This window comes from Budorcas taxicolor, chromosome 17 (genome assembly GCF_023091745.1).
Source record: "Budorcas taxicolor isolate Tak-1 chromosome 17, Takin1.1, whole genome shotgun sequence".
Classification (NCBI taxonomy): domain Eukaryota; kingdom Metazoa; phylum Chordata; class Mammalia; order Artiodactyla; family Bovidae; genus Budorcas; species Budorcas taxicolor.
Genome location: NC_068926.1, coordinates 58,915,078 through 58,940,404, shown reverse-complemented (window position 1 = coordinate 58,940,404; position 25,327 = coordinate 58,915,078). Strand labels below are relative to the sequence as shown.

Below are 25,327 nucleotides of genomic sequence, written 5' to 3'. Positions count from 1 at the left end.
TTTCCTTGATTTGCTAAGTTCAGTTAGTCGCTCAGACATGTCTGACTTTTTGCGACCCCATGAACCACAGGACGCCAGGCCTCCCTGTCCATCACCAATACCTGGAGTTTACTCAAACTCATGTCCATTGAGTCGCTGATGCCATCCAACCATCTCATCCTCTGTCATTCCCTTCTCCTCCTGCCCTCAATCTTTCCCAGCATCAGGGTCTTCTCAAATGAGTCAGCTCTTTGCATCAGGTGGCCAAAGGATTGGAGTTTCAGCTTCAATATCAGTCCTTCCAATGAACGCTCAGGATTGATTTCCTTTATGATGGACCGGTTGGATCTTTCTGCAGTCCAAGGGACTTTCAAAAGTCTTCTCCAATACCACAGTTCAAAAGCATCAATTCTTCGGCACTCAGCTTTGTTTATAGTCCAACTCTCATATCCATACAGGACTACTGGAAAAACCACAGCCTTGCCTAGATGGACCTTTGTTGGCAAAATAATGTCTCTGCTTTTTAATATGCCATCTAACTTTCAGTCAAAGCTTTCCTTCCAAGGAGTAAGTATCTTTTAATTTCATGGCTGCAGTCATCATCTGCAGTGATTTTGGAGCCCAGAAAAATTAAGTCTGCTACTGTTTCCCTGTCTACGTACCATGAAGTGATGGGGACCAGATGCCATGATCTTAGTTTTCTGAATGTTGAGCTTTAAGCCAACTTTTTCACTCTTCTCTTTCATTTAATTAAGAGGCTCTTTAGTTCTTTACTTTCTGCCATAAGGGTATGTCATCTGAATATCTGAGGTTATTGATATTTCTCCTGGCAATCTTGATTCCAGTTTGTTCTTCATCCAGTCCAGCATTTCTCATGATGTACTCTGCATATAAGTTAAATAAGCAGGGTGACAATATACAGCCTTGACAGACTCCTTTTCCTATTTGGAACCAGTTTGTTGTTCCATGTCCAGTTCTAACTGTTGCTTCCTGACCTGCATACAGATTTCTCAGGGGGCAAGTCAAGTGCTCTGGTATTTCCATCTCTTTCAGAATTTTCCACAGTTTATTGTGATACACACAGTCAAAGGCTTTGGCATGGTCAATAAAGCAGAAATAGATGTTTTTCTGGAATTCTTTTGCTTTTTCAATGATCCAGCGGATGTTGGCAATTTGATCTCTGGTTCCTCTGCCTTTTCTAAATCCAGCTTGAACATCTGGAAGTTCACATTTCAAGTACTGCTGAAGCCTGGCTTGGAGAATTTTGAGCATTCCTTTACTAGCATGTGAGATGAGTGCAATTGTGTGGTAGTTTGAGCATTCTTTGGCATTGCTTTGCCTTTGGGATTGGAACGAAAACTGACCTTTTCCAGTCCTGTGGCCACTGCTGAGTTTTCCAAATTTGTTGGCATATTGAGTGCAGCACTTCCTAAATCATCTTTTAGGATTTGAAATAGCTCAACTGGAATTCCACCACCTCCACTAGCTTTGTTTGTAGTGATGCTTCCTAAGGCCCACTTGACTTCCTATTCCAGGATGTCTGGCTCTAGGTGAGTGATCACATCATCATGATTATCTGGGTTGTGAAGATCTCTTCTGTACAGTTCTTCTGTGTATTCTTGCCACCTCTCCTTAACATCTTGTGCTTTTGTAAGGTCCATACCATTTCTGTCCTTTATTGAGCCCATCTTTGCATGAAATGCTCCCTTGGTAACTGTTGATTTTCTGGAAGAGAACTCTAGTCTTTCCCATTCTATTGTTTTCCTCTATTTGTTTGCACTGATCGCTGAGGAAGGCTTTCTTATCTCTCCTTGCTATTCTTTGGAACTCTGCATTCAAATGGGTATATCTTTCCTTTTCTCCTTTGCTTTTTGCTTCTCTTCTTTTCACAGCTATTTGTAAGGCCTCCTCAGACAGCCATTTTGCATTTTTGCATTTCTTTTTCCTGGGGATGGTCTTGATTCCTGTCTCCTGTACAATGTCACGAACCTCTGTCCATAGTTCATCAGGCACTCTGTCTATCAGATCTAGTCCCTTTAAATCTATTTCTCACTTCCACTGTATAATCATAAGGGATTTGATTTAGGTCATACCTGAATGGTCTAGTGGTTTTCCCCACTTTCTTCAATTTAAGTCTGAATTTGGCAATGAGGAGTTCATGATCTGAGCCACAGTCAGCTCCTGAATTAAGTCCCTTAATAGGCAAGATTATGTTTAAGAATGCAAATGAATTGAAAGCAAGATAAAGCAAAAAAAAAAAAAAATCTCACAAATAGAAGGCCTTTTATGTTCACTTACTCAATGGAGAATCCCCATGGACAGAGGAGCTTGGAAGGCTACAGTCCAGGAGGTCTCAAAGAGTTGGACATGACTGAGCCACTAAGCACACATTCAATGTTATGCAGTTGAAATGTGAAAAACTAAAGTCTGGGGGTCAAAACCCGGAAAACAGTCTTCCAATTCCAGTTACTAATAAAATGAATTAGCGAAATGATCCTAAGGGAAACTGTTCCTTTGATTAAATGCCAGGCCAGAAGTCAGAGTAGAAACAACCGTTCCAGAGAAATGAAAATTCAGATTAAAACTGTCCAATTCTCCTTTGCATATTAACATTACTAAAATATATTTTTAAAAAACAGAGTAAACATCTCTTCATTTAGTCAGTAATTCATAATTTATACATAGAGTAAGGATGATGGTTCAGAGCAGAGACAAAAATCACTAGGGATGTTGGCTATGAACAGAAACTGGGTGACTCTACAAAGCTTGGTTTTTTCTTTTCTTACATCTCTCTTTCTACTTATTTTTAATTCCTTTACTTTTCACACTTTCTTCTCACCACCACCAAACCAAAGCATCTGAACTAACCCTCACTAAAACCAATCCTAGATAATACATGGCTTTCCAGACACAACTAGGTACAAAATGGATCTCCAATGCCTGGGTCAAAGAATAAGGACGCGTCATTTCTTCTCACAGTGTTTTTCACATTGCCACGTCCTTTTCTTCATGCAGCCACTGTCTGAATTTAGGTCCTCGTTTCTCAATCCAACAAGTTACCACATAGTACTCTTGCTTTCCATGTATCAGACTGGTGCAAAACAGTACCCACTTCTACCAGGTCAGCTCCCCACTCAGCAGCCTTCAGAAGAGCACATTACCGGTAAAGTTTGAGGTCCAAAGCCTGAAGTGTGGCCAAGTACCTCCCCAGCCCCAGCAATCTTTACCTCCCACTTAGGAAACACATCAATGTGCTCACTATCCCACCAGGCCCCAGCCAGTTCATGGTCTTTGCTGAACCAAGACTCCTTCCAGGCTCAAAGACACATCCCTCCCCTGCCTCTCACTAACCAAGTCTTCCCACATTTCAAGTCAATTTCATTTTTTGATGTCATGATTATCCCATCTTCTAAGTAGTTGGGTTTCTCAGGTGGCACTAATGGTAAAGAACCAACCTGCCAATGCAGGATCAAGACGAGGGTTCAATCCCTGGTCACAAAGATCCTCTGGAGGAGGGCATGGCAACCCACTCCAGTATTCTTGCATGGAGAATCCCATGGACAGAGGAGCCTCATGGGTTATAGTCCATGGAGTCAGAAAGAAGTACTTAGAATAACAAGATATATTTTATTTTAAAGTGAGAATGAGCTTTAGAAACCTGATTCTTATTTAACCTCCAAGCCTTTACTTAAAGGCTTGTTGCTTCGTACTTGAACAGGTAGCATCTTTAGATTCAGATAAATTACTGCACTCACAGGGCTACATATACTTTAAACTTTATTTATATGTTATTTCTCCTAAAGTCTGTGAGCACCTCAAGCATAAGACTGGTAATTTAATTTTATCTATAAACCTAGAGAACCTGCCACAAAGGAACTGATCATTAAATAATTAACCAAATATCATGTCAACTGGATGGATGGGAAAGTAAACATATAAATGAAAGAAAGTGGACTAATGCTTTGACTTCACTGAAGAGCAGGCCTCTCTTACTCATCTCCAGGTGCCCCAGAGATAACAGGGGCCCTTCTGCTTACAGAAAGGTACAGCTTAGTTAGGGTGATGACAACACACATTTCCTGACTCAGCTCAGCTGCTCTCCAGAGAATTATAAATTCTCATCTGTCACTTTAAGCATATGCTGTGCTGTGCTGTGCTTAGTCGCTCAGTTGTGTCTGACTCTTTGCAGCCCCATGGATTGTAGCCCACCAGGCTCCTCTGTCCAATGGGCATTCTCCCAGCAAGAATACTGGAGTGGGTTGCCACGCCCTCCTCCAGGGGATCTTCCCAACCCAGGGGTCGAACCTAGGTCTCCCACAGTGCAGGCAGATTCTTTAACATCTGAGCTACCAGGAAAGCCCAAGAATACTAGAGTGGGTATCCTATCCCTTCTCCAGGGGGTCTTCCTGAGCCAGGAATCAAACCAAGGTCTCCTGCATCGTAGGTAGATTCTTTACCAGCTGAGCTACCAGGGAAGTCCAATCACATGATACCTTGTATTATTTAATGTTTACGTGTATAAATTCTATTTCCTGACTATGATGCCATAATCCTACAAAGTATAAATCATATTCGTAATCATCTCTCTAAATGCTGACTATTCTATGACATAAAGTTCAGTATGGTAAAGTTCAAAAAGTTCTATATGCCCCACTACACGGGCATTATTTTTAAAATCTAAGCTAAAGGGACTAGATAATACATTCCTGTTATTCTCATATTGAGGAGTAAAAAGATAAAAAAAGAAAGATTTTAATATTTACAACAGGAATAACACTAATGGAAAAAAGCCATCAACAAACAAAACCCAAGGGTTATTAGAGACTATACTAACAAGTTTCAGAATCCTTTCAAGGTACACAAACATTTTTGAAGAACATTTAGAACCTGAAATATGAGCTCCCAATTCAGTACACCAAACTATAAAGAAATACTGAAACACTAAGTCCATCCACTGAAGTGCGTTTTTTTGTGTGTAGCTCCTGCAGACTCACCCCAAGTTCGTCATCATCAGAATTATCAAAGATGTTGTCTAAGTCATGGAGGGAAGGCGCTAAGTCTGTCACCTGTGTGAGGCTACTGGAGCCTGCCCGGCCAGCAGCGTTGTCCTGCCGAACATCTGTGGGAAGGAGGCAAAAGGCACCGAATGAGCAGCTTCCTCAAAGGAGAAGGGGTGAGGAGAGGACAGTGAGCAAGCCCTGCCTGCCTACTGCTTCCTTACGCTGTCAGTTAAATCGAGATACAATTAGTGCCAAATATGCTTATCAGTTTTGAAAGGAACTGAAAAACAAACTATGAAAAATATATTACAGATGAGGTCAAATCATTGCTATTACAATCAGCACATAATGTTAAATAGAGAAGCATCTTCCTCGCATTTACTTTAGCAACAGTCCAAGTGAGGCAAATAATCAGTGTACACACCTGTTTTAGTAGAACTGAAAAGGGACATGGCATTTTTCCCTTCAGGCACCGGCGTGGAATGACCTGGTGTAGTGACATCCTTGGTACCAAATCCATCCTCTGACTGTGTAATAAATTCAGCCAAACAAAACACATGAACAGCAACCCAAAGTGTGGAATATGAGGGAGAACACAAAGAATTAGAGGGCAGAATGGAACTTGTTATGAGCACAAGTGTGATAAACCATGGTCTATGCAACCAAAGGAAATAAAAGATATGTCCTCGTCCCTGATTTTAAACTGAAACCAAAAACTCCCACACTTGCCCCTTAATCTGAGTCAACAGTACTGGTGGGGTTTGATCACAGACCTGCCGCGGTGTTAAAAGCTGCCTTTAACATATTTTGGAGGCTGAATTATGCTTTAAGCTTTCTGGATCTAGACAGGTGTAGGAAGTATTCTCTTGAACTATACTGGTCTCCTTCCATTCTCTTATTTCCTCTGTTCTTAAGAATATTTCTTTAAATGGCCCAGTATTTTAGAATGGTTTAAAATTTAAGGCTAAAGACAGCAGACACCCCCAGTACTCATTTTTAAGATAATGAAACCAGTAAAATTATACCGACACAGTCTTGGAGTAGTGATGATATTAATTCCGAGAAATACAGAGGTAAAGCGCTTAACACAGTAAACAGTGAGCGCCTGATAAATGGTAGATAGTGTCACCAATATTTTTCCTTACATTTTGGAATAATAATTAAAAAGAAATAAGCAGGGAGCATAGGCCAACAAGAATTAGCATATGAGAGGAAACATGCGCTGTACAAGCTATAGCCTGGAAGCTATGAGGCTTCATTTATGTTCGGCTGACTTTTGAACAAAGGTGAGCCATGACATAAAGAGGAACAATACGCTGTTCGATACAGTAGTACCAAGAGCATGAATATGGGGACAGAGCAATCAGGCAAGACTATCTCAAACATTCTCCCTCAAAGTCTTCCCACACGTGTTGTACAGACGTAGACTGAAACCCACTCCTGGCTGGCCTCTCTCTCTGTTAAGCGGTACCTTATTCTTTTTCAGGGAATCTTTCTCTGCCCCTTGTTTGCATTTCTTGTTCGCAGTAAAGATGTATTTTATGTCGCCATCCTCGAAAGTATATGGGTCGTTGACTTCTCCCAAACTGTCTCCAGGTTGTTGTGACAGAGGCAATGGGTCAAGAAAGTGGAGGGGCTGCATCTGGGGCTGCTTGTCTTGCCACACTTTAAACCGTTTGTTAGGTTGTGCTAAGAGTCTAGAAGGGGAAATGAATGATGATTTAAGCAAGAAATAGTAAAAAGACCAGACTTTTTTTTTAAGCAACATTTGTGATTTAAAAGCATTTGGAAGCTTAAACTTTGACAACAACAACAACAACAAAAAAACTAAAAAAATCACCTTCGAGTGACTTTGAGAGACTATATTCACAATTAAATAAATCTTAGTAGCCTTTGTCAAGGCCATATACTTTTGTCTCTGGTTCCATTGATTTCACTTAACAGCAGAGATGGGCTCTGGGAACAGACTGTCCGGGCACAAATTCCATCCGTGTCATTTACTAACTGCATGACCCTAGTTTCTTTCTCAGCTATGAAATTAAAGGTAGCAATATGGCTGTGGTGAAGATGACATGAGATAATCTGTATAAACTGTTTAGAGTAACAGGTTGCTCAATAACACTCTGAAGTGTTACTAGCTGCATGATACACACCTGAAAGCACGCAAAGCCTTCCTCAAAAGTGTCAACATACAAAGAAGGCACTGACTGCAATATGGAAAAACAGCAGACCAAAAATGAATTAATTCTAGTAAGCTAATCTTACAACAAAACCTTTACAGGCCAGCATTTAAATAATGACACATATGATAAATATCACGTTGGAGAAAGCATTTGACTTTTAAGCCCTTTCCAAATGCAGAGTCTAGAATGGTGAAGAAAGACCTCTTCAGTTTTGGATCTGAAGGCCCTGATTCCTGGGAACCTACGGCCTTGGCCTTCTGGTGTGTGGTCAGGGGGTGGGGTGGAGGATCGCCTTACCTTTGCAACGCAGTGCTCTGTGAGGTTACCTCCGTTTTGGCATCGCATCTCTCACCCTGGAGCTCTGGAGGCCGGAACTCAGCATCATCAACGGATGGGAGATGGTAACTGTGCCACCACTTATCTGATGACTCTGGGTTCAAGGGCCTGATCCCACAATATAAGGCGGTCTCACTGACCTCTGCCGTGAGAGGCAGTCTTTGGCCTACGAGGACAGTCCGGTCATCCAGAGCAGACAACTGCTGGAGTTCGAGCCCATTTCCATAGAGGGCTGGATTCACAGGGACAGAGGGTGGGTCCAAACTCTCTGCTTCCTGACCTCGCGGCTGAGGGCTGAGTGTTGGCGGCAGAGGGGAAATAGGGGAATGAGGTGAATCCATAGGATTCAGATTCATTTGCTTGCTTGTATTTCTGGAAGGCACGGCCATTTGCTTATCATACTTCCTACTGCTAGCCACCTCTAAGGAGGAGTCTATCCCTGCCAAGCCTAGCTTCTGTCCCGGTGGATCTTGTTCCATGCATAACTCTTCGGCCACAGATGGCCTGTGATGAAATGGTATCAAGGGTCTCTTTTGTAGCTTGTCTCCCTTGTCCTGTCTTTCTGTTGTTTTGTGCTTAGAAGAAGCAGGAGGTGGTAAAGATGAAGATGACGATGGTCCTGCACTGAACCCTGGTTGTGATATTGTGGGAGGTCGACTGGGGCCTACTGTACAACGTTTTAAAAGTTTATGCCTGAAATGAGAATCAAAATGAAGTAAGTAAATACAAAGGTGAATATAACTATACCATTCCAATACTACAGAAGAGATGCCTCTGACCAGGTTACACCTTTTCAAGAACATGTTATATGCACTAATACATCCAAGTGGGCTCTAGGTGTTAAATATATTGATAATGACTAAAAACCGCAACACATTCTGATAAGAAATGAGGAACCAACTGCATGCAAGTTAAATAGATAAGAGTTGAACCTTAAGAAATATTCATTAACATGCCTCTAACCTCTTCAAAAACACTAATTTGAAAATCCCCGAATCTTTCAAATTTGGTGAGGGCCTCAGACAATCTATTCATTTGGCATTTTAAAACCAAGACCATTTGTCAAGAAAGGCAGCAAAAAAAAGCTTCCAATCTCTATTTTACAACACCCTGCTAACTCCAACAGAGAATGATTTATAAAAGCTTAGAGTACTGTAAATCACGAACAAGGTAACTGCAATTCTCCCACAAAGTGTGAAACTAAGGGTCAGTTTTAAGAATATTTAATAGGATAAATATACTAAGAGCCTTATATGCTACTGTTATCCAAGAAAGAAGGGATAAAAGACAACTTTGGATCTTACAGAAATGTGATAAAATGAGACAGAAGTAAAAAGGTTGTGAGTGAATATGAAAACAACACACATATATACAAATGCATCTGCCCTATCTAAGTAGGAACAGCAAGTCTGCTCACAACCTAACACACTTCTTGGCAGGCATGGGTGTGAGAAATTGCTCAGTAAGGGCTACTAGATAATGCTAAGGTTTAATCTGCACAAAAAAGTTATACAGCAGGTCAGCCAGTTCCTCCCAATATATAAATCATTCCCAGGAAAAACGTAAGCTCTCCTGCCAGTGTATCAGGAACTCTCTGAGGCCACTAGGGTGGCATTAAATTACTGTTGCATTGCACTAAACGATGCCCTAGTGGGCAGTAAAATGGATTTGTGTGGCATAATGGGATGGTTTAGTGGGACAGCAGGATGGCCACCCTGCCCCATAAGACCATTAAATAGTGTGAGGAGTGGACCATTCCATAATGGGTTCGGTAATCCTGCAGTAGATAATCTGAAAACACTCTTGCCAAAGTCTTAGCTACTCCAAAAAAAAAAAAAAAAAATCCTGACTTTGAAGAAGTCAATAGCTTAAAGCTACTGTCAAAAAGGCAAAAACTGGACTTTACATCTCCAAGGCACAGTACCACACTGAAAGATCAATGTCTCACCTGAAAATATCTCAATTATATCTTCTAAGGGTGCTTATTTTAAGACCTAAGCTCTGAAAGTCTTTTACATAAAACTTTTTGATGTGGATTTTCTCCAAGAGCATTTAACCACACTGATCTTTTGAGATAGATATTTTATAGTAGCCTTTTCAAAGTAAGGACTTTGTGCAAAGTGGATAATCTTATAAAGTCATTTTCTTCTATTGCATTTAGCAACTTAGCTACGTTGTGGAACCTTCAGAATAAGGGATACACCAGTAAGGAACAGACCTCCACTGCACATCTGTGAGTGGGTATGGGACCTCCCTGAAGGCGGCAGCAGGACCATCAGGCTCAAAAGGCTAACTATGTGGCACCAGTGGGAAGGAATCAGAAGCTGGGCCAAAGAGTGTAGAAACATATGGTGACTAAATGAATAAGGAAAGCAGAATGACTGTAACAGACATTTCAAAGGAAGTCAGTGTGAAACACAATGATAAAACTGATCTAGAAAATTAAGGAAAATAAATGATAGTTCTAGGCCGAGAAGGAGAAAACTGACAGAAATGACTGCAACAGGGTTCCTGGTTTGATGTCAATATTAAGGGTATATCTTAAAAGCACTTTGCAAAATATAAGACTTGAGTACATGTGAGAAGTCAGGTGTAGATATAAATATTTAGAAGTCAATGGAATGGAATGCATATTTACAAATAAGATCTGAAGGGTATAAGAATTTGGTGAGGAGACAGAACAGTAACTCCAGAGGACAAAAGAAAAAGAGTTGTTTATTTATAATTTAGGTAAAAATAACTCAAGGTACTGAATAAAAATGTTATAGAAATCAGTAAAAGGGTTATTTTAAAAAGTGAAAAAATCTAGATTAAGGAAAAAAGCAGGAAAAAATAAGAGGAATGCACAAGTGAAGTTAAATACACTGAAATTTTTATCCTATGTACTTTCTAAAGGTGGATCAAAACCTGGCTGTAAGCTGTTTAGAAGTCAATGTTATTAGGAAAATACCATTTTTCCTAAAAATCCTAATACCATGTTTCCTTTCCTAAAAGGAGCTCAGGCATTCAGCTGGTACACCATTCCTATCCCGCGACTAGAGAGATTCTCACCAGCTCAGAGAAAGGACCCTTAATGAGCAAAGAATATCATAGAAAACATCCTCCTTGAAAAATCAATCAAGGGTTTCATTAGGTACTTAAAACAGCATCTCTCAACAAAAAGTTGACTACCAAGACAGAGCTTGATAAAAGAGAATCAACTTATAGGAAAGAGGAGAGGGGACAGGAAGAATCTGTTAAAATTGTTGCCTAGGTGTATAAACAAACATGTGCACACACATGTGTGTGCTTGCAGAGATTTCTGGGCATCATAACCTCCTTCCTACCCTGAAGCCAATTCATATATGCCACATTAAGAACCCCATGGTCTCAATTAGAGAAATGGATAGCCAACTTCCAAGTATACTTATCTCAACTGACCTTTGTATAACCATTGAGCAGTATCAAATGGAAGGAAAGCCACTCTAAGTTGAAGAGAATATTCAGAAAATAATTTGGGTTTCCACTCAAATATCTAAATGAACGAGCAACAATTCTGGCTTTCCTCAGATATTATTACCACATTATCTACTTCAGTCATCAAAAAACACCAGCATCAACAAGAAAAATTTTCTATGGAAGGTCTATTTAATCCAACTTCTATTAATTCAAGCCAACTTGCTTGATATTTATCTCAACTTTATAATTAAGAGTAACTAAATAAACTCATTTAAATGGCAAGAGATTGTCTTGTTAAACTGATGCCTTTAGTTCTAAAGGAGTTATCCTGAAGAAATCTGTGGGAGCTATTTGTTAACAGGGTCAGTTGTCTAAAAAGGCTCATTCTGAGTCCCAATAATAAAACTGTATTCTCTACATAGAAACAAAACAAAACAACAGCAAGCTTTTTTTCCAGCACTAGAAGTAGAAGGTTTATAAAGAAAACAAAGCAAAATGATGTGGAAGAAGTGGTCTGAGAGACCAGGAGACAACCAACAAAATGTACTATGATTCTGTCCAATTCTATCTGATTACTGCTCTGCCTCGGCCCCTACCTACCTAGAGCAAGAACAGCTGACTCTTTGGGTTGGATCCACAAAATCCCAAGTAGCAGGATTGTTAGCAGGCTCTTCTTCAAGAGTTGGAGTGGACATTTGGCTCCTCCTAAAAAAGGTTAAAATATGTGATTTGTATAAACATGAGATAATATTCATACCTCTGGGGAGGAAAAGGATGTTAGAAAGACATGAATACATCTTACACAGTAACAGTATCCTGCCGATAGACAGTTTAGAGCAACCCAAGGTGTAGAGTTGGGGTGCAGAGGGGAAGTCAACTACTATGTCTGTGCACCAGAAAGAAAATCAGATTCAAAATATTTTTATTTAAGATCAATATACATTTTAACATGGGTAGTACAGATAGCAATGAAAACATTATCTGGCACTATTAGCAGCTATTTTTTAAAAACTCAGCTAAATTCCGGAGAGATAACCTAAATCTTTAAAAATTATCTTTTCATAGCATCTACGAATCATATACCCTCAGACAGATTATTTTTTGGTTCTGTTTGTTTTGCTTTATTTCTTTGTTAGACAGACTGTTTAAATCACTCTGAAAACATCGACATTTACTAGCATTTAAGGGCAGCACTCCATGTACATAATGTGAACCAAAATACAAGAATCAAAGATGTCTCCTACATAATAACTGGCAGCTAAAGACATCTACTGCTGCATAAATAGGAACACTGGGCAGTCCCCCTGCACTGTGGATCCTCCTACAGCTGATGCTGCAGGTTACTGATGGTTCTGCAGGGACTTTGCTTGCTCTCCACCCTCCCCTGCCTTTCTGGGAGACTCACTTCCCCGCGCAGTGCTTCTGACAGAAGGACTCTGATCTGTTAAGAATTAGTGGAAAGGTTAGTGGTGATAAAAATCAAAGATGGTAAATGAAAGAAAAAGAAAATGTTAGCGTGGAAATTGTTGAGGCATTGCAGACAGAAATGAAAATATCTGTACCAATAATTCTAACGGAAAGGACCATTTTTAAGCAAACAGAGCTACCTTTTAAATTCTAGAACATGACATGATTTCCCACTGCAATTATTTTAGATTTTTTTCTGCTAAATCTTTAGTAGCCTATTCTATATGTGTTAGTCATTCAGTCATGTCTGACTCTTTCCAACTCCATGGACTGCAGCCCGTCAGACTCCTCTGTCCATGGAATTCTCCAGGCAAGAATACTGGAGTGGGCTGCCATTCCCTTCTCCAAGGATCTTCCCAACTCAGGGATCAAGCCTCGGTCTCCTACATGGCAGGCAGATTCTTTACCGTCTGAGCTACCATTCTAGAGCCACTAACTGGGAGATAAATATATAGTATGAATTTGTTAAAAACTAGGTCCAAGGTCTGAAGGACAGCCCTTAAATGTGTATATATAAAGCTTTGAAGAGCAGTCACTTAAGAAACACTGACTTAACTTCTAAATGAGTCCTTTGGAATTACTGACAAAAATGTCCGTATTTGTTCTGCTCCTGAGAATCAAGACTCATTGTTTACTTGTATCAGCCAAAAAGGTGGACATCTCAGTCATATCAAAACATGTGAAAATATGCTGAATATGTTTACATAATTCTTGATAAGTGAAAAAGTGTTTACTGACTACTGTTTGACATTATTATCCATGCAATTAAAATAATATCTCATCTTAGAATCAATTTCTACTCTTTTACAAAAATATGTTAAGGAAGGAGGGAAGGAGGTCAGAGGGGATAGACAGGAGGGAGGTGGACAAGAAAGGGAAGTTGGGGAGAGGAAGAAAAGAATTTCCCTGAATCAAGAAACAGAAGCACAGCAGCTACTAAACACTTCTCTAATTCTCATCCATTTAGTTGAGAAATACACTGTCAATTAAAACATGAGGCTAATGCATCATAGAAAACATGGCAATGAAGGTCATTTTCCTTTGTAAATAGCAAACACTCATTAGTAAGTATACAGGGAAAAACCATACCCACAACTATTCTCCTGATATTCAGGGTGAATCTCCGAGTCAGCTGTGCTAAAAAATGTCAGATGAATACCATGACAATCTTGAGATGATAAAGAACTTCACAGTCTTCCTGGACCATCAAATTATTCTAACATCTTTGCTTTGAATTTTACCCTATTATGATCTGAAAGATGAGCTAACAATGCAACGATCCCTCAGGGTTTGTTCACACAACGGTGCCATGTGACTGATCCTCTTCATGTAGTAATAAAAGGCATGTCAGGTAAACCACCACCCAGACAGAACGGAAAACACATACTTGGACTGGGTTCTGTTGAGGATGCATTCCTTCCAGACTCGATGGACCATATGATTGTGGAGTTTTGGAGGAATCTTCCCCGACCTCTTTGGACTGTGCATAGTTAGCATTCCCCCGTCTTGGGAGCCTAGGTGACTGACAGCACTCTGCGTACCTCCACTCTCACCTAGGAGAGAAAACACAATACGGAAGGTCAGAATTTTCTGAAAAGGCCTCCTAGTGCACAGACTGCTCCAGGGGATCTTCCCGACCCAGGGATCAAACTTGGGTCTCTGGCATTGCAGCCAGATTCTTTACCGTCTGAGCCAGCAGGGCAGCCCCTTATTTATTTAACATAGACATTTGATTGTTGAAACTGATCATGGCAGCTTTGCTGCTACCCCTGACAATAATGCTATCCATAGCTATGAGTAAATCTGCGTCAGTATAGCTTTCAGTCACATCAATACCCGCACTCACATACCCGCAATGGCATATCCATCAGGAGGCATTCCTACTCAGAGGTTTTGGAGATGACTTACACAGGAGGATTGAAACACGACAGCATTAAAGATATAAACATGAAATCTCAATGCAGTAAATGAGTTTCAAGACAGAAGAAAACAGCAGAGGGAGCTTTATGCTCACATAGCTAAATGGCTGCGTAGCAACTGCACACTGCCCTGGGTAGGAGAGAGAAATCCTTAACAAGGTCAGATTTCAAATCCGTGTGTGGAACTCTTCATCCTTATGCCTGACACCACCTATGCAAGCTAATACTAAAAAAATGAGAGACTAACTCCACATTTTATATCAGAGGATTAGAAATCCACTGGTTTCTAATATTTCCACTTAGATTTTCCAACTGTACTTGGCATGCAATACATTTTCGGTGGCATGCATGCTAAGTCGCTCTGTCATGTCCCACTCTGCAACCCGATGGACTGCGGCCCACCAGACTCCTCTGTCCACGGGATTCTCCAGGCAAGAATACTGGAGTGGGCTGCCACTTCCTCCTTCAGGGCCATTTTCTATTATGCCTACTCTAACTGTTGATAAGATTAGTTATTGGTTGTAAATATTTTACTACTTTCATCTCATGCAAGACAAATAATGAAGTCAATTTTCAGTATTAAATTCTGACTCGATTACTTTTATCTATTTGATTTCATAAACATATTGAGGGTTTTATTCCTGATAGAATTATGATGCAAATTATCTCAACTGAAATAATTTTAAAGTGCTCTGAAATGGTTCACTTTCATGTGAAAAAGAAAGAAGCAACCTAATATTACAAACTAATATTTCTTGATATCAATGCAAAACAACCATTGTATGGAATTGACTGGTTAGTCTCAGCTCCACTTTTTTTTTTTTAATAAATAAAGCAAACCCCAATGCTTACATTCTTACGAACTGAAGCTTTCTTGTTCCCCAGAAAAGTACTGTTATAATATAAATAAGATAAATTAACAGAGACAAGAAATTTGATCTTTCATTGCTATCTTTTAATCTTAAAAGTTCTCTGTCTTGGCTCACAGGACAAAATATTTCATTTTGACTTTACAATGGATTTTCAAATGCCTATTATAAAACTAGGCAAAGTAAAGCAACAAACAGAAGTAGACAGCACAGCCCTTTGACCCCAAACACTCAACAGTATAACCAAACAGACTATCAGTCCATGGTATCATAAGGGAATTATGACCAAAACAGGAGAGGTTGTGGGGAAAGCCAGCCAGACTCTTTTCTGATTAAACGTAGGTTAATATTTTTCAGTAGCTTTTAATGATTTAACTAAAATGTGGGTGGTATCTTATATGGAATTAAATGAGACTTGTATTACATGTTGTTAAATGCATATTCAATGCTGCTTCTCAAATTATCTCCATAAACAGAAGAGGCAAGCTGATCTATCTATTCACACAAGCCAGAACTCTGGCCCTCCCAGGTCCCGTGCCAATCTAGGAGACTCTTGGCCACTTTAAGGGGCAAAGTAACCCCCTTTGTCCTATGCCCAGGAAAGCATGGCAGTGTTCAATATCATTCAAGTGCAGAATGATGAGGCTGAGCAGGATTCTCGCAGATGGAGCATTAGGAGTCCTAAGCTGTAATTTGATGTTATGATGTATAAAGCTGGACAAATTAATTTTATGACAAATACATCAGTCACTCTCATTTAGTGTTTCTGTTTTAGGAAATAAGGAGACATCAAGAGATTTATTCACCCAGGGTGTAGCACAATGATATACACAGAGTTAGAGGGGAAGAAATCTAAAGATCTATAGTTGGAAAAGTACACACCTGAAATCCACCAGAATAAAACATTTTTTTCTGAATTATGAATTTAAGAGTTCTGAACTAATCAAAGGTCAAGGCATCATGCACACAGCAGGCCTTCAATTTTAAGCTGAACACAAATTTTACTAAATACCAGGGAAAACAGTAACAAATGTAAACAAAAACTGATGACTTCTGTAGTTTGTTAAAAATCCAAACTTGCATATGAAATATGACTGACATTTTTTAAAATACTGACAATTCTAGACTTATTAATGTATCTTCTCTATGATGTTATTATAATTATAAAAAGACTATACAAGGGTTTTTCTGCTTTTTCAGTTTAAAAGTGGTTTTAATAAAAATCAACTGATGGCAAATCCTTTCACAAGGGATCATCCAAATTCTCTGCTCTACTGTATTCAGAGCTGGATGTAGTACATTTTTTCACCATCTTAGCAACTACAAGGCTCTTAAAAACAAAGGCTAAGAATTTCCTGGCAGTCCAATGGTTAGGACTCTGTGCTTCCATTGCAAGGGGCACAGGTTCAATCCCTGGTGGCAGAACTAAGATTCTATAAGCCATGTAGGCCAGCCACAACAACCCCCAAAACCCCAAACCCCTAAGGTTACATGTTCATTTCTATGTCCCTCACACAATATCTGGGTTATTCCTTCCAGATAACTTAATGTGTGTGCTATGTTGCTTCAGCTGTGTCTGACTCTTTGTTACCCTATGGACTTAGCCCGCCAGGCTCCCCTGTCCATGGGATTCTCCAGGCAAGAACACTGGAGTGGGTTGCCATGCCCTCCTTCAGGGGATCTTCCCAACCCAGGGATCGAACCCATGTCTCTTATATCCCCCTGCACTGGCAGGCGGATTCTTTACCACTAGCGCCACCTGGGAAGCTGATAACAATACTGTGTGTTAAAACTGGAGTTCTGAGCACGTCTTTGAATTCTTGTCCTACTGTTTGTATATTGCTTTACTGTTTATCAAGCACTGTCAGGTACACGATCTAACGTGTAACAGTCCTGGAAACTATATAGTATTTAACAGAGAAGGAAACTGGTGTTCAAAACAAGTATGAGAATTAAATAAGGTCACTTATCTAGTAAAAACTAAAGCTAGGTTTTAAAAGGTGTGTTCAATCACAAAGTCTATACTTTTCCCCAATATGTTATTTAACCATGCACATTTATGGAATGTCACTACACGTCAAGCACTATGGCAGCAATTTTTAACTACCTTATTTCATTCTCATGAAAATTACCACGTGATGAACATGTATCATGCTTGATAATCTGTTTTCAAAGTTTAGAGGATAAGACTTTGTTTACTGATGTTCCTGCCAATATGGCCCACATTAAATACCTATAAATAATCTTACTTCAGCTGAAGTATGATGATTATCCTTTTCTTAGTGACCATATTTTCAATTAAAATGAAGTCAACAGTAACAACAAAAAAGTTAATATAGAATATATACTACTCGACAAAGGAAACATCTTCCCAATTTAAATAATTTCTGAATTTTCTCAAGAAGGAAAAATGTTGAAATGGACAAGTTTTTCAAGTTAATTAATATCTGTCATTAGTGTAGACATTATTGAAAGGACAAAGCATTTATTCAGAGCTCTTGGATGTCAGACTAACTTTATAACAAGGAAAGAGAATTCACCCAAGACTTGTCCTTGTCTGGCAACAGACAACTGGGCAAGCACGTCAACTATTCTCTCATTTAGTATTTTTCACATCTCATCTCCTGATTGCATGTGTGTGCATGCATGCACATCAGTGTAAAAGGGTAGATGCATGTATAGAACTGAAGAGAAACAACGAAGGTGTTTAACTGGAGTAGAGACTAATAGACACAATTAAAATTCTGAAGCACATCAATTGTTTACAATTTTCCTTCTGTATTTTGTAAAATCCCACATTAGTCTATTTCCATCTCTTCCACCAGGAATTTCTCCGTGTGTTTTCTCATCTGTTCCGTGGCAGGGGTGCTACATGACTTTCTGAAATCTCTTACCCGCAGGATGTTCCTGGATCGTACTCACCCATGACAGCCTGTTCTGGAGAAGTGGGTGGGGTGAGAGGCATCCCGCAGTTACTCGGGTCCTTCACGCTCCCAAGCCCCTGCTGCCCAACTGTAATATGGCCCCCGGTAGTGGCCACACTCTGAGGAACTGGGATGTCATTCTGAGAGATCAGCACAAAAGCTGAAGGATAAACCATCCGAACACCACCTGTGAGGAGAGCGAGCGAGAGAATAGGCCTGAGAAAAAGGTCATGCCAGACTGCCAAATTATTATTCCAGTGGTCAGAGTCAAAGCTCACTAGTAAAAATGAGACACTCATTAGGTACTGCCAAAAGTGATAGGTTCCATCCTTTCATAAGTTAATAGCTATTTAAACATGTGTTCCAACATTATCATAATAGCATTTGGAATACAGGGACCATTGGTGCTTCAGGCAAGATAACTACTCAGCAAATACCACTGTGCCAAGAGAATTCAAAAAGATGGGAAAATTATGGAGATTATTTTTGATGAATCTGAATGATTATCTTTTTAAATTAAGCAAGATGAAGAAGATAGAATTAAGTTCTTCAGGCAAAACATTTTCTCTTACCAACAATTACTTCTACTGCCACGGGGAAATCATCATCATATCCCAACTCTTCCTCTCCTTTCATTTCTTCTTTCTTTTTCAGCACCATTGGGTAGAAATACTGCCATTCCTCTATCAACTTACGGGTGGCTGGGTCTGACATCTTGTATGCTTGGCCTGTTAGCGTGCCGTTTAAGCCATAAGGACTTACCAGTACTAAAGCAGACAGGAGAAACATATGTTACGCATCAGAGTAATCATTTCTACTTAGGTGTAATGCTACATACACGGTAGTTTTAGGGTGAGGCATACTATCATTTGATGTATACTGCTCTTTATTTCCTAACTCCTTTTTGAGTGTAATTTTAAAAAATTTCTTTTTTCTAGTTTTAGTACTTTTTATATGCCTCTCACTCAAATCAATTTTTGAAGGAAATCAAATGGGAGGGGATATAATTAACACCATCAGACAAGTACATCAACACACAATATATAAGCTATCTATACGTAAGCTATCTATATATCTATCTATACATTAAAGCATATAAAAATCAATTTGGTAATAGCTCATACAGTGTGAATACTGAATCTTCTATGACAGAAGACCATTCAATACATATATCCTGAAACCAGCCTGGGACCTGAACGCTCTCCCTGATTTCCTGAGACTTCCTAAATATTTGAGGTAACTTAAAAATAATATATAAATAAAATGTCTGTTGGCAGAAAAGTATTAATGTACCAAATCTGAAACATAATGTTATGTATAAGTTCAGTTACAACAATTTTAGAGGTCTGCTGATTAAACAACTCTAAAATAAAATTTATTTTACATAAAGTAAAGGACTTAAAAAGTCCTTCTCTCTAATTCTTTCACTGTTTGACCTTGATGTCATTTTCACTGAGCTAGACACAAAAATGCAGTTAACATAACACTGTATAACTCAGTTCTTATTCTCACAGTGAGTATTTCTACATTTCAAATAACACTTTTCTAGGGATAAAAGTCACTTTCCTTGATCCTGACTTATAAAAACAAATCTCAGCATAAGCATTCACTGGGAGGTCCTTTTTGGGAGACAGTTTTTTTCTTAACTGCTGGATGATATATCACATCAATCAAGACAGAGATGGTTAAAGACATCACATATTTCGTGTTGCCTTCTGCTATTCTGTATGGATACAAATGGAGAAATAATCTAAGCAACACAGCTAATCAAGGGCAATTTTCCTGTTTTAACACTTCTAAGAAATCCCCACATCAATATGATTAATTATGTTCACTATAATTGTCTATATACCAACACCTGCCCTAAGAATGTACCTTCTCTACACCAATCATGGGAAATAAGCAGGATAATGCCCCACAAAGTCTTCCGAAATTCAAGGTATTAGTAACAAACCAATAATATGTAAAGTAAGTAGTCTACAAGGACCAAGTATGGCCAATATTATCTTTCCCAACTTAGGTTAGTCATCTTTTCTCATGACTAGTAATTCCTTTTGTTACTTTAAGTAAATGCTTTGGGCTCCACGAAATCTAAAGTCAGGTGATCCTCAGCACTTTCAGAGTCAAGGAAACAGAGTGTTTAAATAATCCTGACAATCCACAAAATGAGCATATTGTACAACTCACTCAAGTGTACAGTTTGAGAACTGAGCTGTTTTGAATAATATAGCAGTTCATACACAAAACATCCAAAAAACTACAGAATAATAAAGTACACAGTTTAAAATGTGTTGCTAGATGGAGGAAAATGCAGGCAATAATCAGGACAAAATTACATGAGGTTCAGTGTTCTTTTTTACCTTAAAAAAAAAAAGGCTTAACAATCTTTAGGGCAAGAAAAAGCTGCTTTCATCAAATTAACTTGCAATCATTTGTATAAGACCAAAAACCAATATAAATAATATGGAGGCTAAACACTCATTTGACTATTATATCAATAAAATACTTTAGTCAATTTTAATAAAAATATTTTTTAAATTACATTTTGTGATATACTAAGGCTATTTCAACCAGGCATCTCTAGAATTGATAAGATTAAGCAAACAAAAATGTTTCTATATGGTTCAATTTAATATTATAACATTTAAAAAGAGTTATTCAAAAAAATAAAAAATAAAAATAAAAAGAGTTATTCATAGAAAATTATGAATTCCAAAGACAAAACCAAAGCTTTAGAATATATAGTTAGAAAAAAGAAACATGGTGTTATTTTGCTGATATCTAGGTAATTAGTCGAGCATTCATGAAAATATGAATGTAAGTTAAATTATAACCAAATATCTACAACCAATGCAGTCCAAAATTAAAAGAAAATAAGGTATTAATAAAGAAAGTACAGACTATGCAACTCCAGGAATTTGATTTTGGTTAAAATTTCAAAGAGTACAAAGCTTAATAGTAACTCTCTGTTAGTCATTACAGTCCTAAAACCATAGGACAAAGAAAACAAGGAAAATCTTTAACTTATAAGATTTTTGATCTTCAGGAAATCCTCCACACTTTATTCTTTGACACACTTAAGACCATGTTGTAGCTGAGAGAAGCTTTCAGTAAAAAAATGAGCAAGCTATCATCACTTACTTGTGATCTTCCCTTTCTTCTTCAGAAACTAACCCTTCCTGCTTAGCTCAACATGTCCATTTCAGATACTACCTCATTCCATGAGACTTCACTGGGCAAGGTGGCTATCCACCGGGTAGGGAGCGGTGGAGACGAGAGACATCACTGTCTACTTACCTTGAAATGGTGCAGGTGAAGACTGAGCCATGTGGATATGCTCCTCATTGATCAAATAAATTGGCTGGTGTTGGGCAATCTCCACACTTGTGCATACATTACTTTCCCCATGGAGAAAGAATGTGAACGCACAGGACAAATGCTCACTAGAAGAAGACAAAATGAGAAACTCAGCTCTGCATTTCGGTGGGAAATAAATAGGTGCTAGAGACAGGAACACAGACGGGACACAGCTTTACTTTATCGAGCATCCACCACAGCCTGCCCTGGATGATATTAACACGCACAAACTTTCCATTGGCTGTGGACAAATAACAACAACGGTAATTAAAGATGCCAGATAAAAGAAAGTTAGGTCTCACCGCAAAACTGGAAACGACTGTGCAGAACGCTTTCTGCTTCCTTTGCACAGTCTCCAACTATAAGCTCCTAAGGACAGGAAAAGAGTAACGTTTTTCTACCTTCTTGTGTATTATTATCTGAACTGGCTTTTAAATGACTAGGAACAATGACAAAGTAGTTTTGCTTGTGTTTGGTATGACATAACAGTAAAATCAAATTTACAATCTTATACCATTACAATAAGGTTATTAAACTTACTGAGCTAAAGGTAGCAATTAAGAACACTGCTATATGTAAATTTCCAATACAACTGCTAAGATAATATGTTTCTAAATGGACTGGTAATTGATTATATTTAATTTTCACAATTTACCTCTGATCACAAAATTTTATTAAAGCATTCCACTTCTCCATTTTCCACACAATTTGCTAAACATTGAAAAAATGATATGTCTTGGAGAAAAATAATTTCAAAATTACTATAGTGGCACATTCTTTCAAAGTTAACTTTGGCCTTAAGTCACCCATAACATCTCCATTTCTCAGGACAGCTTATAGGAACATTTGCCCGATGAACCAAAATCACTATATTCTAGGCAACCACCATTTGAAAACTCATCTTCCAAGATTTCCTTCTTTTCAAAAGTTCTCTAAAATATGATAAAGTATATTTTGAGTACCACTCAAAAAATTAAAATTTAAGTATAAAATTATAATGATTTTGGAAAACTGAAATAAAAATGACAATATTTTCACTCTATTCCTACAGGGAAGCATATATTAATATAGTCTTCCTTGACAAGTACGTTGCAATGATCTGAGAAAATTTTGTGTTTTACTGGAATGCGCAGCTTCCTCAATAGGACAGACATACCTAAACTTGATATTTGGGTATTTAGCGCAACAGAGTAATTGTAAGAAAATAAATTTAAACATCTCCTTAGCACCTTATGTCTAAGTTTGAAGTTCACAAAGAGGAAACAATGCATGTAATTTAAATGTATACAAGTATACAGGAGTGTCAACAACACGCTGGCCTCCATTTATGGAAATGACACTGAACACACAGCATCCCCCAAGCACAACATTATGCCAGGCATGTAAGATACCAACATACGCATCAACTGACTGTGGACTGGTCGTTTTCGTTTGTAAAATCCAGTAGAGAAGGAGGATCTGACATACCCCTCTCGTGCTTATTAACCCATGCAGTCATCCGAATATTTATAAGGCCACTGGTGAGAGTTACAGATTCTGAGTACAGCCCAGAGCGCACTTGCTCTTCCACTGAATCCCAACTGTGCATGAACATAAACACAACCTACCTTTGTCTATCAATTAGGAAGTCAGAATGGTACAAGAAGTCTGAACAGTGACAATGAATAAAATATGATTCATGTCCTCAAGGAGTGTATAAACTAAGGCTGACATAAATGCTTCTCAGTACAATAAAGTCAAGTACAGACACAGAAAATCAAAATGCCATGGGAAGGCTAAAGTGTACTGATTTTTTCAATTTGGAAGTCCAAATGCTTCAAAGAAGATGAAATCAGATGAATGTTTGATTTCAGTATAGAGAGAAAAGAAAAAGCAAGAGATGGAATATAAGGCAAGGAATAGATGTAGTTAGGAACAGGATATAGCTTAGAAATTCTAAAAGGAGGAGAGACAGGACATGATGGGAAAGGAGTCTGAAAAAAGAAGTCAGAGGTCACCCTTGAGACAACCAAAAGTCTTGCCATGTGAAAAATAGCAGGGAGCCAATTTAAGGTTTGGTTTTTAAAAGTTGGCTCAATCTAAAGAATCGAGATAAAAACCTCAAAATAGAATTCAATCTGAATTTGCTATGTTCCAAAAGAGGCTCAGAGGTTAAAGCGTCTGCCTGCAATGCGGGAGACCTGGGTTCGATCCCTGGGTCAGGAAGATCCCCTGGAGAAGGAAATGGTAACCCACTCCAGTGTTCTTGCCTGGAGAATCCCATGGACAGAGGAGCCTAGTGGGCTACAGCCCACGGGGTCGCAAAGAGTCGGACATGACTGAGCGACTTCACTTCACTTCACAAAAGACAGAGAGAAACACAAATGAAAACAGTAGGAAGTGAATCAATGACCTATTTCCTACATTGATAACTTATAAAAACAAAACTTTTTTTTTTTCTAAAGAGACAAAACTACACAAGAAAAACAAGTTATGGGGGAAACAGAACAGAAGCCACCATAACTAAATAATGTTTGGTAAGTTACTTCACTGTTCTGATCACAGCTTCCTCACATGTCAAGTCAGATGCTGGCACAAACTGCTGCCCCTTCACCCCGAGAAATTCCCATTCAGAAGGTCTAGAATGAGCCCCAAGAATCTGCATTTCCATCCAATTCTCAGTGCTGCTGCTGCTACTCCTAGCTCAAGGTTCATGCTTCGAGAATCACTGAACTTTATGGCACATAAATCCTTCTCAGCTGTAAAATTCTTTTTTTCCTCTAAGATTACAAGAAACAAGAGGGCAAGGAGGACGATACTGATGACCTAAGGAGACTTTTGCCACTTCTAAGACCACACAGATAGAACTTACAGCATTGCCCATAACAGTTAACAACTATAAACACATAAAACGCCTGAAAAAAAAACGCCCGATTGTAAAGGGCTGGTTAACTAAGCTATGATACATCCTTACAAGATAATACTGTGTAACCACTTAAAAGACAATACTGATACATAAAAATCTACCACATAAACCCATAAAAGATGAAGAAAAAAATAAGGAACAAAATTGTTGTGAATCATATACACCCATCTGTATAAATCTGTACAAAAATGCGAGAGTGGGGAGAAAAATATATGCACACACAATCTGCTTACCCTGGCATGAAATTTCTCTGGAAGGATTCACTTTAAAAACCTAATAATTTTGGCTGCCTTTGGGGAATGCAGTGGTATGACTAGGGGATAAAGAAAGGATTCTCAATAGTCTTTTCTACTTTTTGAATGTGGGGCCAGGGGTCACACAGAAGGTAATGGAGGCAGGATCTGAAGGAAGCCCCTGCCTCCCATCCTGTGCAGTGCCTGCTGGCCCAACTAGAGGAACCCACAGCCTTTCATCTCACCACATTTGGCTCTTAGTTGCAGCCTGCTGAGATCATCTTTGATTCTGAGTCTGTTATCTAACATGCTGGATATTTAATCAGCAAGCATCAATATCTTTATCCATGTCAGTGTTAAAAATCGTGAATGAGACTATACTGAGGAAAGAATCCTGAGTCACTTTATCAGGTAATTTTCCAGTTACAAATTCTCCCAAGTGCTGCCACTCATGTACAGTTTCTTGTCTACAAAGGACAATCTGAAAGATGACTATGTCAAATGTCTTTATAAAATGCAGACACATAACTACTACCGTATTACCCTGATCTAGAAACCTGCCTAAAACTTAAATTCAGGTTGTCTGATATAAAAGTTAACTCTCCTCATTTTACAGATGAGAAGATAAGGATAAAAAGTATGGCCTGCAAATGCCACTCTTAAAAGCACAGGTGGAATTAGACTTGAAATTTAGGGATCCTTCCTCTCCTTTTCACC

At 38.7% G+C, this 25,327-nt stretch overlaps 1 protein-coding gene across 4 annotated transcripts in view; it reads right to left on the bottom strand.

Moving 5' to 3' along the window:
* The window catches only part of MED13L (mediator complex subunit 13L), a 282,763-nt gene that overhangs the window by 40,193 nt on the left and 217,243 nt on the right, over positions 1-25,327 (bottom strand). For all 4 annotated transcript variants that reach the window (XM_052654564.1, XM_052654566.1, XM_052654565.1 and 1 more), the window contains 9 exons: positions 21,413-21,558; positions 18,688-18,882; positions 18,114-18,302; positions 13,791-13,956; positions 11,537-11,641; positions 7,460-8,191; positions 6,451-6,676; positions 5,404-5,506; positions 4,974-5,098 (listed from right to left, as the gene is read on the bottom strand). In XM_052654564.1, the coding sequence (XP_052510524.1) occupies positions 4,974-5,098; positions 5,404-5,506; positions 6,451-6,676; positions 7,460-8,191; positions 11,537-11,641; positions 13,791-13,956; positions 18,114-18,302; positions 18,688-18,882; positions 21,413-21,558 (1,987 nt within the window). The remainder of the gene's footprint in view (positions 1-4,973; positions 5,099-5,403; positions 5,507-6,450; positions 6,677-7,459; positions 8,192-11,536; positions 11,642-13,790; positions 13,957-18,113; positions 18,303-18,687; positions 18,883-21,412; positions 21,559-25,327) is intronic.